We start from the raw sequence: 14,124 nt of genomic DNA, 5'->3' as shown, positions 1-14,124 counted from the left end.
ATATAAGACAAATCCTTGGCTTTTCTTTATGCCTTATTCCTCCACTTAAAAAAAAAATAGCAGCAGCACTTTAAAAGTTGAACTCTAGATCATCTTCATTTTATTACTCACGTAACTTTCACACACATACTTTTTTAGAATGTAGTGTTTGTTCCCCACCCCCTCCAGTGCCTTATGTTACTATAAACTGCTATTTCTTCAGTATAATGTTACACTTTTAGAAATAACTACATCCTGTGCATTTCCCCCTGTGTTTTCTGCTTACACTTTTTAAATGACACGGTGAACTCTATGTTTCTTATTAGGATGCTCAAGAATTCCTTCGATGTTTAATGGATCTACTGCATGAAGAATTGAAAGAGCAGGTCATGGAAGTAGAGGAAGATTGTCAAACAATAAGCACCGAGGAGATTATGGAAGAAGACAAGAGCCAGTCTGATGTAGATTTTCAGTCGTGTGAATCATGTAGTAGCAGTGATAAAGCAGAAAATGAAAGTGGCTCTAAAAACTTCAGTGAAGACAATAATGAAACAACAATGTTAATTCAGGATGATGATAACAATTCAGAAATGGCAAAAGATTGGCAAAAAGAGAAGATTTGCAATAAGATTAATAGAGTAAATTCTGAAGGAGAATTAGAGAAAGATAGAGATTCTGTGTCTGAAACAAGTGATTTGAACAGCCAAGAAACTGTCAAAGTTCAAATACACAGCAGAACTTCAGGTGACAAATTAATATGATCAGGAAAATGATAATGTTTCAGGGCGGAGGGAGGGGGTAGATAGCATAATGGTTATGCAAAGAGACTCTCATGCCTGAGCTCCAAAGTCACAGTTTTCAGTCCCACACCACCATAAGCCAGAGCTGAGCAGTGCTCTGTTCAAAAAAAAAAAAAGAAAAAAAAAAGAAGGAAAATGATAATATCTCATTTTTAGGAATTGGGTCCAAAATATTTATATTTATTATTATAATGCAACCACTTTCTGTTTGGGATTAATGAGACATATGACTAAAATCAACATTTCTAATTTGTATATTATTATTCTCAGTTAAAAATGTGACAAAGGGGGAGTTGGCGGTAGCTCAGTAGGTTAAGCGTAGATGGTGCAAAGCGCAATGACTGGCATAAGGATCCCAGTTCGAGCTCCTGGCTCCCCACCTGCAGGGGAGTCGCTTCACAGGCGGTGAAGCAGGTCTGCAGGTGTCTTATCTTTCTCTCCCCTATCTCTGTCTTCCCCTCCTCTCCATTTCTCTCTGTCCTATCCAACAACAATGACATCAGTAACAACAACAATAAAACAAGAGCAACAAAAGGGAACAAATAAATATTTTTTTAAAATGTGCCAAAGGTGATGCTTGATACCCAAAATTTAAATAATTACCATCTGGTCCCTTACATGAAAAATAACGCTACTCCCTGACTTAGATCATACTAGTTTGGTTCCCTTTACAAAGTTCTATAGTGAGTCTTTACCCCCCCCCCCCCGCATTGATTCATCTCATTGAATTCCATAAAAGAATTCTTGACTGATTAAGAATATATTTCCTTTTGTTACATAATAAAATAATTTATGATCACTTATGAGAAAGTTCTTAGTTTTTTATTATTATATTAGTTTGAGAAGCTAGGCTCCTTCCACACAATTTAATTTTTTTATTTTCCCTTTTTGTTGCCCTTCTTTTTAATTGTTGTTGTAGTTATTGTTATTGATGTCATCGTTGATAGGACAGAGAGAAATGGAGGAGGGGAAGACAGAGGGAGAGAGAAAGATAGACACCTGCAGACCTGCTTCACCGCCTGTCAAGTGACTCCTCTGTAGGTGGGGAGTGGGGGCTCGAACCGGGATCCATAGGCCAGTCCTTCTTGCACTTCGTGCCACGTGCACTTAACCCACTGGGTTACCAAGCCTGACTCCCTCTTCCACACAATTTTAAAACTTACTATGAGTATTTATTTTTTTATTTAATTTTTTTCTATTTTCCCTTTTGTTGCTCTTGCTTATTTTTTTGTTGTTATAGTTGTTGTTATTGATGTCGTTCTTGTTGGATAGGACAGAGAGAAATGGAGAGAGGAGGGGAAGACAGAGAGAGGGGGAGAGAAAGATAGACACCTGCAGACCTGCTTCACCGCCTGTGAAGTGACTCCCCTGTAGGTGGGGAGCCGGGGGCTTGAACCGGGATTCTTACGCCTGTTCTTGTGCTTTGTGCCACCTGCGCTTAACCCGCAGCGTTACCGCCCGACTCCTAATACGAGTATTTATTAATGAGAAGGTGGGGGAAAGAACCAGAGTACCTCTCTGGCATATTTGCTACTAGGGATCAAATTTGGAGCCGCGTGCCTGAAAGTCCAATGCTTTATCCACTGTGCCACTTCCTAGTTAACAATGTTAAGCTGAAAAAAAATTTTTTTTTCTGAATAGCTTGTGTTAATACTAAACACATATGATCCTCTGGCTTTAAGGTTCTGTAATTACTTTCTACATTAACTTCAACAGCAGTTTGTTACTAGTTGGGTTTGTGGGTGGAAAAAAAAAAGCAATGCTTTTTTGCTTAGCAAGTACTTTGTCCTCCTTCAAGTATATCGAGTCGCATTTACTAATGTAAATTGTGTTCAGGATGTCAAATTAAGAACCTTTAAGTTGTGGTCTGGAAGGTGGCGCAGTGGATAAAGCATCAGACTCTCAAGCATGAGGTCCTGAGTTCAATCCCCGGCAGCACATGTACCAGAGTGATGTCTGGTTCTTTCTTACTCTCCTCCTATCTTTCTCATTAATAAATAAATAAAATCTTTTAAAAAATAAACCTTTAAATTAATTAGCATTATTTGACAGATAGACAATTGTTACTATTTGAGATAATAATACAAATTTTAAACATTACAGAATATATTACTGATGTCCATTTGAATGACCTGTCTACACCACAGATCCTTCCATCAAATGAAGGTGTTAACCCACGTTTATCTGCAAGCCCTCCCAAATCAGGAAGTTTGTGGCCAGGATTGGCACCCCCGCACAAAAAAGGTATAATTTTCAGGTATTCGCGTATTCGCGTTTCTTTGCAGTGGTATTCTTTCTTTTGTTGTAGAGATCTTGTGTTAACACATGCATAGATTCTATGACCGTGGCACATGTGATGCCAGGAACTAAACTCAGGAACTTTGACTTGTAAGTCCAAAAAACTACCACTGTGCCACCTCTTGAATTAAACCATTTTGATTAAAGTCAAGATGGGGAGAGACTAATCCTTTCCTATTAAATCTTGTATTTCTTTTTTTCCCCTGAATAATGATTTTGGATGACATTATGAATATTTTAAGGGAGTCGGGCAGTAGCACAGTTGGTTAATTGCAGGTGGCGCAAAGCGTAAGCACCGGCGTAAGGATCCCGGTTCGAGCCCCTGGCTCCCCACCTTCAAGGGAGTCGCTTCACAGGTGGTGAAGCAGGTCTGCAGGTGTCTATCTTTCTCTCCCCCTCTGTCTTCCCACCCTCTCTCCATTTCTTTCTGTCCTATCCAACAATGACAGCAATAACAACAACAATGATAAACAAGAAGGGCAACAAAAGGGAAAATATTTAAAAAAAAAAAAATCAAAAAAAAATTTTTTGTTATCTTTATTTATTGGATAGACACATTCAGAAATGAAGAAGGAAGGAGGAGATAGAGAGGGAGAGAGACAGAGATACTTGCAGCCCTTCTTCACCACTCGCAAAGCTTTCCCGCTACACGTGGGGACTGGGGGATTTTACCAGGGGTTCGAACCCGGGTCCTTGAGCACTGTAACATGTGCTCTCAACCAGGTAAGCCACCACTTGGCCCCTTAAGTTGTTTTTTTTTTAACTTAAAGTTTTTATTTTTGGATAGAGTTGAGAAATTGAGAGGGAAAGGAGAGAGAGAGAGAGAGACAGACAGATACATTTATAGCACTGCTACATTGTTTGTGAGCCCTCCCCCCACAGGTGGGGGCCGGGGGCTTGCACCAGGGTCCTTGTACATTGTCATATATGTGCTTTGCTAGATGTGCCACCACTCAGCCCCTTTGAAGTTTTTTCTAAATATTTAATTATTTAATAGGACAGAGAGAAATAGAGAGGGAAAGGGAAAGACAAACACCTACAGAATTGCTTTATCATTCTTGATGCATCACACACACACACACACACACACACACACACACCATCTTGAACCCAGGTTCTCGCACACTGTAACATGTGCACTCAATTAGCTGTGCTACTGCATAAGAAAATTTCCTATTAAAGATTCTGGGGGGGGGAATGCTGAGAGAGGCACTGTGATATTTATAAAGAAATATTCTACATTGGTTCTTCACTCCTAGCTCCACCTGCATCTCCAAAAAGGAAAAAACAGCATAAGAAATATCGAAGTGTTATTTCAGACATATTTGATGGAACGATAATTAGTTCAGTGCAATGTCTGACTTGTGACAGGGTGAGTATGATGGAATTAAACACAGAAATTGTCTGTTTATGTCATTTAAAAGAAATCAACAAAACAGTGAAAAGTTTCATGCCTCTGCTACTTGAGATTATGCATGTACTTATTATGTTTTATTCAGTATAAATCCTAGGATTTTGTGTTTTTGTAGGTTCTAGCAACATCTTTTTTTTAACACTTGGTTTCGTCTCATTTTACACGCATGTATTAACAGAAAGAAGTAATTCACTTCTTCCTCTCTGGCTTTATATAAAGGAGAAATGTCGTTTGGCAACAAGAATTGTTAACAGACACTTATTCTTCCAAGACTGATGAAATTAGTGTGCTGGGAAACTGCTGCTGTTATTTTTTTTACAGCTGGTTAGACTTGGCTTGTAAATAATATTCCTCATTAAGATTAGGATTCAGGTAATAAAGATAGTGTCGTCAGGTTCATATAAAACAACACAATTTAAAATCCTCACAAGTTCAGTAATAATGCCCCTAGATCTCTGTTTCTTTGAGCTGTTTTTTGGGTGAGCTTTTAAGAATATTTTTATTTTGCTGCAAAAATAATGAAAGAAAAAAAACCCTAAAAACCTGAATGATAAGCACAAGGACCAGTGTAAGGATCCCAGTTCAAGCCCCCAGCTCCCCACCTGCAGGGGAGTCACTTCACAGGCGATGAAGCAGGTCTGCAGGTGTCTTTCTCTCCCCCTCTGTCTTTTCCTCCTCTCTCCATGTCTCTCTGTCCTAACAATGACAACAATAACAATAACTACAACAACAGTGAAAAAACAACAAGAGCAAGAAAAAGGAAAATAAATAAATATTTAAAAAAAAAATTAAAAACCTGAATGATGTCTCAAGGAAACCTCAATATACAAAATAACATTTTCAGTTATTGTATTAGTGTCTTAGATCTGAAGACTTGTAATGGGATCATTTTAATGTAAACTGTTTCAATGCTGGATATTTAAATGGAAATTTTCTTAATGGTTTTTAAAATACTACATCTTTTTAAAACATTATATTTTATTTATTTAGTTTGAATAGAGACAGAAAATTTGAGAGGAAATGAGAGATAGAGCAGGAGAGAGAGATACCTGTAGCATTGCTTCCCTGCTTGTGAAGCTTTCCACCTGCAGAAGGGGCCTGGGGTATTCAGCCTGGGTCCTTGTGCATTGTAATGTGTGTGCTCAGCCAGGTGCACTGTCATCTGTTCTTACGTCTTTCTTTTTTTCTTTTTAATGCTTATAAATTCTTATGAGAGCATCCAGGTTTGAAACAGCTTGACTGGTAGAGCACAGGATTTGTATGCCTGAGGCTGCCCTTTTCATCCTTAGTACTAGTTGGTGCTCTGACTTAATTCTCTAGTGTGAAACTCTACTTCATAGGAAAGAAAATCTTAAAACTTGTCAGAGGCTCTTTCCAAAAATAAATACATGACAACAGTGCTTCTCAACTACAGTGTTTGGGTGAGGAGCTTTTTTCTTTTTCCACCTGGGTTTTCTTTTTTCTTTTCTTTTCTTTTTTTTTAATTTTTTAAATTATTTACTTTCCCTTTTGTTGCCCTTGTTGTTTTATTGTTGTTGTAGTTTATATTGTTGCTGTTGTTCATGCCATCGTTGTTGGATAGGACAGAGAGAAATGGAAAGAGAAGGGGGAAGGTAAACGGGGGGAGAGAGAGGGAGAGAGAGAGAGACCTGCAGACCTGCTTCACTGACTGTGAAGCATGGGGAGCCAGGGCTTGAACCGGGATCCTTACGCTGGCCCTTGCACTTGGCTCCACGTGCATTTAACCTGCTGCACTACCGCCAGACCACCCACCTGGGTTTTCAGTGGGGCTTCATGCCAATGATTCCATTGCTTCCAGTAGTTTGTTTGTTTTTTTTTTTTTAATATTTATTTTAATGGGAGAGCTACAGAGAGAAAGACTGGAGCACTGCCCAGCTCTGGCTTATGGTGGTGCTGGGCATTAAACCTGGGATCTTTGGGGCTTCAGGCATGAATGTCATTGTGCATAATCATCATGCTGTTGCCAGCACTTAAAAATATATATTTTTTAAAGATATGGAGTGAGAGAGACAGAGGAGAGATAATCAGAGCTCTGCTTTACTTCTCATTAAGATCCCCCCTTTTCCATGGTATTCCCATGTGCTGGCTTGGGGCTGGAACCTGAGTCCCCATGCTTAGTTAAGCGGGCACTCTAGCAGGCGAGCTACCTCCCAACCCTGGTGAGGTGCTTCCCTGTGGCACAGTGTTCAGTATTGGCAATGTTATGGTCGGTTGATGAGGTTTACGTGAGGATTACATTTAGGAAAACTGGCACAGAAGGGGTGTTTTGGATGATATTATTACTATAAAGTTATATATGCATGTATATGTGCATTTTTCTTCTTTTGCTTATTATCACTTGCTTTGATCTTTACAGTCTAAAATATAGCCTCATAAGTGTTTGTGTTTGATTATCTTCATCTCATTCTTAAAACACCAATATTTTAGGTGTCTGTAACCCTCGAGACCTTTCAAGATCTGTCCTTGCCAATTCCTGGCAAGGAAGACCTTGCTAAGCTGCATTCATCAAGTCATCCAACTTCTATAGTCAAAGCAGGGTCATGTGGAGAAGCATATGCTCCCCAGGGGTGGATTGCCTTTTTCATGGAGTATATGAAGAGGTATGTATGCATTTTCTTTGCATTAGCTGATCGTGAAAACTTCTTTTTCTGCTATACTGGCAGAATACTTCCTTTTTTTCTGTCAATAATGTTTCAGGTTTGTTGTCTCATGTGTCCCTAGCTGGTTTTGGGGTCCAATAGTTACCTTGCAAGATTGTCTTGCTGCCTTCTTCGCCAGAGATGAATTAAAAGGTAAATAATGTTTTCACTTACGCTATGGTTGATTTGTTGTGGGTGCTGTAAAATGCGAATGGGACTCAGCATAAAGATGCTTTCATAAGGGCTAAACTTTAAGATGGCTTACGTAGTATTTGCTCATATTGGCACAGTGAAAGTCTCTACCATGATAATATGAATATAAGTATCAGGAATCATCCTGGAGTAATTTGTACAAATTCCTGTAATACACATTAATAAGTGAGACATTATAAATCTGCTCTGGGATTCATAGAACATTAAATGCAACCAGTTTATATGAACTGAGTTATAAAACTCCATATTATTGTTGGGCTTTTGTTTGATTGATTGTTTTGGAATTTTTGTGTATGTAGTTCTAGCACCTTGCTTGGACATAGAGCAGGTAGGCAGTGACTTTAATTTAGTGGATAAATGGAAAAGATACTACATTAGATCCACACAACTGAAAAGAGCAGAGGGATGGGTGTTATATACAGGCAAGGTAAACATGAACTTACCTTTAAGCAGGGACTGAAAAATGGAGCATTGGGGAGCTGGGCAGTGGTGTACCCTATTGAGCCCACATGTTACCATGAGTAAGGACCTGGGTTCAAGTCTCTACCAACCCGCCAGCAGGGGGAAAATTTCATGAGAGGTGAAGCAGTGCTACTGGTGTCTCTTTCTCTTTCCCTCTCTACCTCCCTCTTCCCTCTCAATTTCTTGTAATAAGAAAAAAAAATTGAAAAAAAAAAAAGGCTGCCTGGAGCAGTCGATTCATAGTGCAGGCACTTCTTCTTCTAGCCTTTGCCCTTCTTCCATAGCCAGTTAATGGCTTTGAAAGTGACTGGGATCCATGTGGATTCAGTCGGCTAGGAAGGATCGTCAGTTTCCCCAATGAATGGGTACTCACGGGATGCACCACGGGAAGGTCGATCCATGCATCCCAGTGCAGGCACTGAGTTGCAGTGATATCCCTGGTGGCAGTGAATGTGTAAATGTACAAAAGTAAAGGAGTCAGCGGGGGGGGGGGGGGGGATGCTTTCAGGTCCTGGTGCATAATGATGGAAGGAGACCTAGGAGGACAGTGAGAGTGTTTTGCAGAAAACTAAGAAATTTTATACATGTACCATCAACTCAATTTACTGTAAACTATTAATCCTCCCCCCATAAAAATATTAGAGAGAGAGAGAGAAAAAAAGTGGAGCATTTAGTTAATGAGCTGAGAAGTCAGTATGTGGAAAACTAAAAGAATTGCAGAAGTAGAGGAAAATACTTTGACTTCAATTTGGCAAGGATAACCAAATCTATATTATTTTCAGGCGATAATATGTACAGTTGTGAAAAATGCAAAAAGTAAGTGGCATTCATTTAATTACATGCTTTGTATTTTAAATGGCATTGATTTTGGTTTTTTGAATAGAGCATGTGAAGTTAATTTTCTACGTTAGAAAAGTCAACAGGGCCAGGTGGTGGGTGGCACACCTAGTTGAGTGCACATTACAAGCACCCAGGTTCAAGCCCCCAGTCCTCACCTGCGGGAGGAAAGCTTTGCAGGTGGTGAAGTGGGGCTGCAGGTGTCTCTGTCTTTCTCCCTCTGTCTCCTTCTACCCTCTTGATTTCTGGCTGTCTCTATCAAATAAATAGGCAAAATAAAATTAAAAAAAAAAAAAAGAAGAAGGAAAAGGCACGGCTAGTAAGATTTATCTTAACTTGCTTGTTCAGTAAACTATTTTTTAAAATATTTATTCCCTTTTGTTGCCCCCCCCCTTTTTGTAGTTATTGTTGTCATTGATGTCATCGTTGTTGGATAGGACCGAGAGAAATGGAGGGGGGGGGGGGAAGACGGGGAGAGAAAGAGAGACACCTGCAGACCTGCTTCACCGCCTGAGAAGCGACTCCCCTGCAGGTGGGGTGCTGAGGTCTGCAACCGGGATCCTTATGCTTGTCCTTGCGCTTTTCGCCACCTCTGCTTAACCCGCTGCACTACCGCCCGACTCTCAGTAAACAAATTTTATAGGCTTGTATATAACATGAAAATATATTTTAGGAGTCGGATTGTAGTGCAGCGGGTTAAGCGCACGTGGCGCAGAGTGCAAGGACCTGCTGCATAAGGATCCGGGTTCGAGCCCCTGGCTCCCCACCTGCAGGGGAGTTGCTTCACAGGCAGTGAAGCAGGTCTGCAGGTGTCTCTCTTTCTCTCCCCCTCTGTTTTATTTATTTATTTTTTTTGCCTCCAGGGTTATTGCTGGGGCTTGGTGCCTGCACCATGAATCCACTGCTCCTGGAGACTTTTTTCCTCTTTTGTTGCCTTGGTTGTTTTATAGTTGTTGTAGTTATTATTATTGTTTTTATTGTTGTCATTGTTGTTGGATAGGACAGAGAGAAATGGAGAGAGGTGGGGAAGAGAGGGGGAGAGAAAGAGAGACACCTGCAGACCTGCTTTACCACCTGTGAAGCTCTCCTGCAAGTGAGGAGCTGGGGGCTCGAACTAGGATCCTTATACTGGTTCTTGCACTTTGCGACAGTGCGCTTAACCTGCTGTGCTACCGCCGGATTCCCCTTTCCCCCTCTGTCTTCCCCGCCTCTCTCCATATCTCTCTGTCCTATCTAATGATGACATCAACAACAATAAAAAAAAAAAGGGCAACAAAAGGGAAAAATATAAAAAAAAAGAAAAAAGAAAATATATTTTAAGATATAAAATCAGTATATTATTTCATAGGGGATTTTTAAAATATATCATGAGATGTGTTAAGAAATATAAATATGCTTTTATTATAAAGATTAATTTTGTTATAAGTACTATGTGTGCTTAACCCAGTGTGCCACCACCCAACTGCCTAATTTTGTTATAAGTAAGACAATATTGTCTTCCAGATTACCATGCTAACAGTCTAAATTCAGAAAGTTAAAGAGACTCTAAAGTCATGTAGTTTGTAGTCTGCCTGACATTTTTAGATGTTATACTAGCATTGATGTTATCTCCCAATTTTTATTATTAAGCCTTTTTTTTAGTAAGCAGGGTCCTTGTTCATTCAGATAGCGTGCATTTTGAATGGGTAGTATGCCATTCATTAATGTTCATTTTTAGTCTGATACTTTTTTGTACCTGCATTTCGTAAAAGAATTTGCTGTATATTTAAAAATACTATATATATTTTTTTGTATGTTCATATGGGAAACTGATTTACCTAAGTTAGTTTTCTCTCTTTAGGCTGAGGAATGGAGTAAAGTTTTGTAAAGTACAAAAGTTTCCTGAGGTATGGACTTATTATAATTAAATTTATCTTCTGTGAATGAACATAAAGCATTAACATAAAACAGTGTAGTCCCTTAGGATGACTACAGAATTAAGTGACCAATTACTAAAATAATCCATTTAAAATTTATATTTCATTTTGGGGTCAAGAGATAGCTCATACCCTCTACCCTGTAGCCATGCATGAGGACCTGAGCTTGGCTCTCGGCCGCCACATGTGAGCATCTGTCCAGGGGCAGCTTCAAAGTGGTGGGACAGGTCTGTGGTATCTCTCCTCTCTATTTATCTCACCCTCTCGGGGTGGAGAAGAAAGCATAATGGTTATGCAAACAGACTCATGCCTGAGGCTCCCAGGTCCCTGGTTCAATCCCCTGTATCATTATAAACCAGAGCTGGTTTAAAAAAAAAAAATCCACCAGGAGCAGTAAAATCACGTAGGTGCAGAGCCTCACCAATAATCCTGGTGGCGAAATAACTCAATATAAATTTCTTTTAATTTTAGTCTCATGAGTAAAACCAGAGTACTGCTCAATTCTAACATGTGGTGGGGGTGGGGGGAGATCGAACCGGGGTCTCAAGCATACAAGTCTTGTGTTCTGCCATGTTCTATCTCCCCTGCCAAGGAGAATCCATTGTGAAAGTGTTTCGTTACATGAGCACCCTTAGCTGGAAAACCATGTTTAGTGCAGTTTAATCAGACATTATAGGGTGTTGCAGGTATAAAGTGCAAAGTGACAAAGTTAGTAGCTGTGAACTTACTCGGATGTGTCGTGCTTCATCTTTTCCACATTTAACATTTTTAAAATTAAAAGGTCATAACTACAAGTTAATGTTTAACCTTGACACTTAATTCTGTATGAATGCTTAATAGATACTTTTAGCATATAGAAAAATCAAAAATAATTTGATATTTAGAGTTTTAGCTTAGTCACCCCCAACTTCTTGCTTGTAGAATAAAAATCTTAAGTGTTCTAAATGTTATCACTTGGAATGCTTTTAGACTTTGTCACAGTAAATTAGGGGTTGAATTCTGTTTTCTTTTAGATTTTATGCATACACCTTAAAAGATTCAGACATGAGCTAATGTTTTCTACTAAGATCAGTACTCATGTTTCATTTCCACTGGAAGGCCTGGATCTTCAACCATTTCTTGCTAAAGACAGTCCGACTCAAATTGTCACTTACGACCTTCTGTCAGTCATTTGTCACCACGGAACTGCAAGTAGTAAGTATACAGACTTAACATTTGTGCTTAGATTTTTAAAAAGTAAACATCTGAATTGATCTCTTAAGATCTAAGTGAAAGAAAAAAACATGTAGAACATATTAAATGGGCTTTTATTTACCTTCATTTTATTATGGTTATTAGACACATCAGAAAAAATTTAGGAAATTTAATACCCTCACTATGAAGTTCAGAATACTAAAAATTATTTTGTATAAAGTTATATTAAGGGGCCTGGGTGGTGGCACATCTGGTTGAGCGTACAGTGCACCAAGGACCTGGGTTCGAGTCCCTGGTCCCCACCTGCAGGGAGACAGCTTTGTGAGTGGTGAAGCAGGGCTGCAGATGTCTCTGTCTTTCTCCCTCTCTATCTCCCCCTCTCCTCTTGATTTCTGACAGTCTCTATCCAATAAATAAATAAAAAGATAATAAAAAAAATTTTTTTTTTAAGTATATTAAGGGTTTTAGCATGATCTTTGTAGCACTGTGGTGTTGTTTTTGCCGGGCTGGCTTCACGGGCGGGTAACAGACGACCAGGGACTCATGGTTGAGCTGTAGGCAGTATCTCTTTATTCATACAAGACACAGCACAATCTAAACCGAGCTAAGCTAAACTCAAGGTACCCTAAAACTCACAATGCTGTCTTTATATATACTTGCCAAGTAGGGTGGAAACAGGATGTGACATAGAGAGGGTGGAGAGAAAAGTGACTGGTGAAAATCAGAGTGTGACAAGGAGGGGGCGGAGCAGGCGAGAATCCTATCACTGAACCACCAATGCCCTGGAGGGAGGGTGGTGCTTGTTAACAGTGGTTATGTAAATAGAATGCAGTGGTTATGTAAATAGAATAGTGTTAAGCAGGGGGGATTTAAACCAAATGAAACAGAAGGGGTCTCATGCATACCAACACTGTGGGTTTTTTTCCACAGGATTATCCCTGGGGCTCAGTGCCTGCACAGCAAATTCATGCCTCTCAGCAGCCCTTTTTCCTCTTTAAAAAAATTTATGTATTACTATTATTTTTTTATTTGCTAGGGCAGACAGAATTGAGAGGGGAGGTGGAGATAGTGCAGGAGATTGAGAAACTTCTGCCAGACCTGCTTCACTGCTCATGACGCTTACTCCCTGCAGGTGGAGAGTGGGAGCTCAAACCTAGGTCTTCATGTATAGATAGGAATGTGTGTGCTTAGCCAGGTGCACCACCACCTAGCTCCCTTACCTGTTGTTGTTTTTTTTTTTTTAAAGATTACATATTCTATTTTTCTGTTTCTTTAAGAAATGAGGTCATGAGGGGCTGGGCAGTGGCACATGCCATTAAGCTCACATGAGTTCTAAGTGCAAGGACCCACACAAGGATCTAGGCTCAAGCTCCAGGCTCCTGATCTGCAGTGAGGGTTGCTTCACAAACAGAGAAGCAGGTCTGCAGGTGTCTATCTTTTTTCTTCCTCTCTATCTCCCCCTCCTTCGTCTCTGAGTTTCTGTGCTCTGGAATTGAAGTAGCTTGTCATCTAGTCTTGTTTTAATTTAATGACTTAATTTGTCCCCACTTAAATTTAGGTGGACACTATATTGCTTACTGTCGAAACAATTTAAATAATCTTTGGTATGAATTTGATGATCAAAGTGTCACTGAAGTTTCTGAGTCTACAGTACAAAATGCAGAGGCTTATGTTCTTTTCTACAGGTAAGAAAATACTATATAGATTATTTTGATAAATATGAAAGAAACATCTTCCTTTGGGGTTGTTAGTAACTTCTAAGACTTGTAACGTGGTTTGCTGAATAGAGACTAGAAGTTGTTTTATTTCTTTTTTTTTTTCTTGCCTTCAGGTTATCACTGGGGGTCGGTGCCTACACCACGATTCCGCTGCTCTTGGGGACTGTTTTTCCCCTTTTGTTGCCCTTGTTGTTTTATCGTTGTTGTGGTTATTATTATTGTTGTCATTGATGTCATTGTTGTCGGATAGGACACAGAGAAATGGAGAGAGGAGGGGAAGACAGGGAAGGAGAGAAAGACAAGCACCTTCAGACCTGCTTCACCGCCTGTGAAGTGGACCCCCTGCAGGTGGGGAGCAGGGCCCTCGAACTGGCATCCTTATGCCGGCCTTTGCACTTTGTGCTTGCGCTACTGCCGAAATTGTTTTATTTCATTAAGTGATTAAAGTGAAGTAAAAAAACCACTTTCAGAATAATCTGTTCTAAAGAAAATGCTGCCATTTAAAGAGCAAAGAGGAATCATTCGGGCAGTAGTGCAACGGGTTAAGTGCAGGTGGTGCAAAGCACAAGGACTGGCTGAAGGATCCCGGTTTCAGCCCCCGGCTCCTCAGCTTCAGGGGAGTCGCTTCACAGG

The 14,124-nt window shown here is 39.9% G+C and overlaps 1 protein-coding gene across 2 annotated transcripts in view; it reads left to right on the top strand.

Annotated features, from left to right (window-relative positions):
• USP33 (ubiquitin specific peptidase 33) overlaps positions 1–14,124 on the top strand; it is a 65,696-nt gene that overhangs the window by 32,142 nt on the left and 19,430 nt on the right. Inside the window, exons 10-18 of one of the 2 annotated variants that reach the window (XM_060202202.1) lie at positions 306–723; positions 2,883–3,023; positions 4,337–4,449; positions 6,940–7,112; positions 7,234–7,304; positions 8,609–8,642; positions 10,504–10,549; positions 11,593–11,773; positions 13,332–13,458. In XM_060202202.1, coding sequence (XP_060058185.1) covers positions 306–723; positions 2,883–3,023; positions 4,337–4,449; positions 6,940–7,112; positions 7,234–7,304; positions 8,609–8,642; positions 10,504–10,549; positions 11,593–11,773; positions 13,332–13,458 — 1,304 coding nt within the window. Of the gene's footprint in view, positions 1–305; positions 724–2,882; positions 3,024–4,336; positions 4,450–6,939; positions 7,113–7,209; positions 7,305–8,608; positions 8,643–10,503; positions 10,550–11,592; positions 11,774–13,331; positions 13,459–14,124 lie in introns of both variants that reach the window. The other variant, XM_060202203.1, reaches the window with a different exon arrangement.

The sequence above is a fragment of the Erinaceus europaeus genome, chromosome 11 (genome assembly GCF_950295315.1).
Source record: "Erinaceus europaeus chromosome 11, mEriEur2.1, whole genome shotgun sequence".
NCBI lineage: Eukaryota > Metazoa > Chordata > Mammalia > Eulipotyphla > Erinaceidae > Erinaceus > Erinaceus europaeus.
The sequence above is the reverse complement of the archived record's forward strand: the minus strand, read 5'-3'. Positions and strand labels throughout refer to the sequence as shown.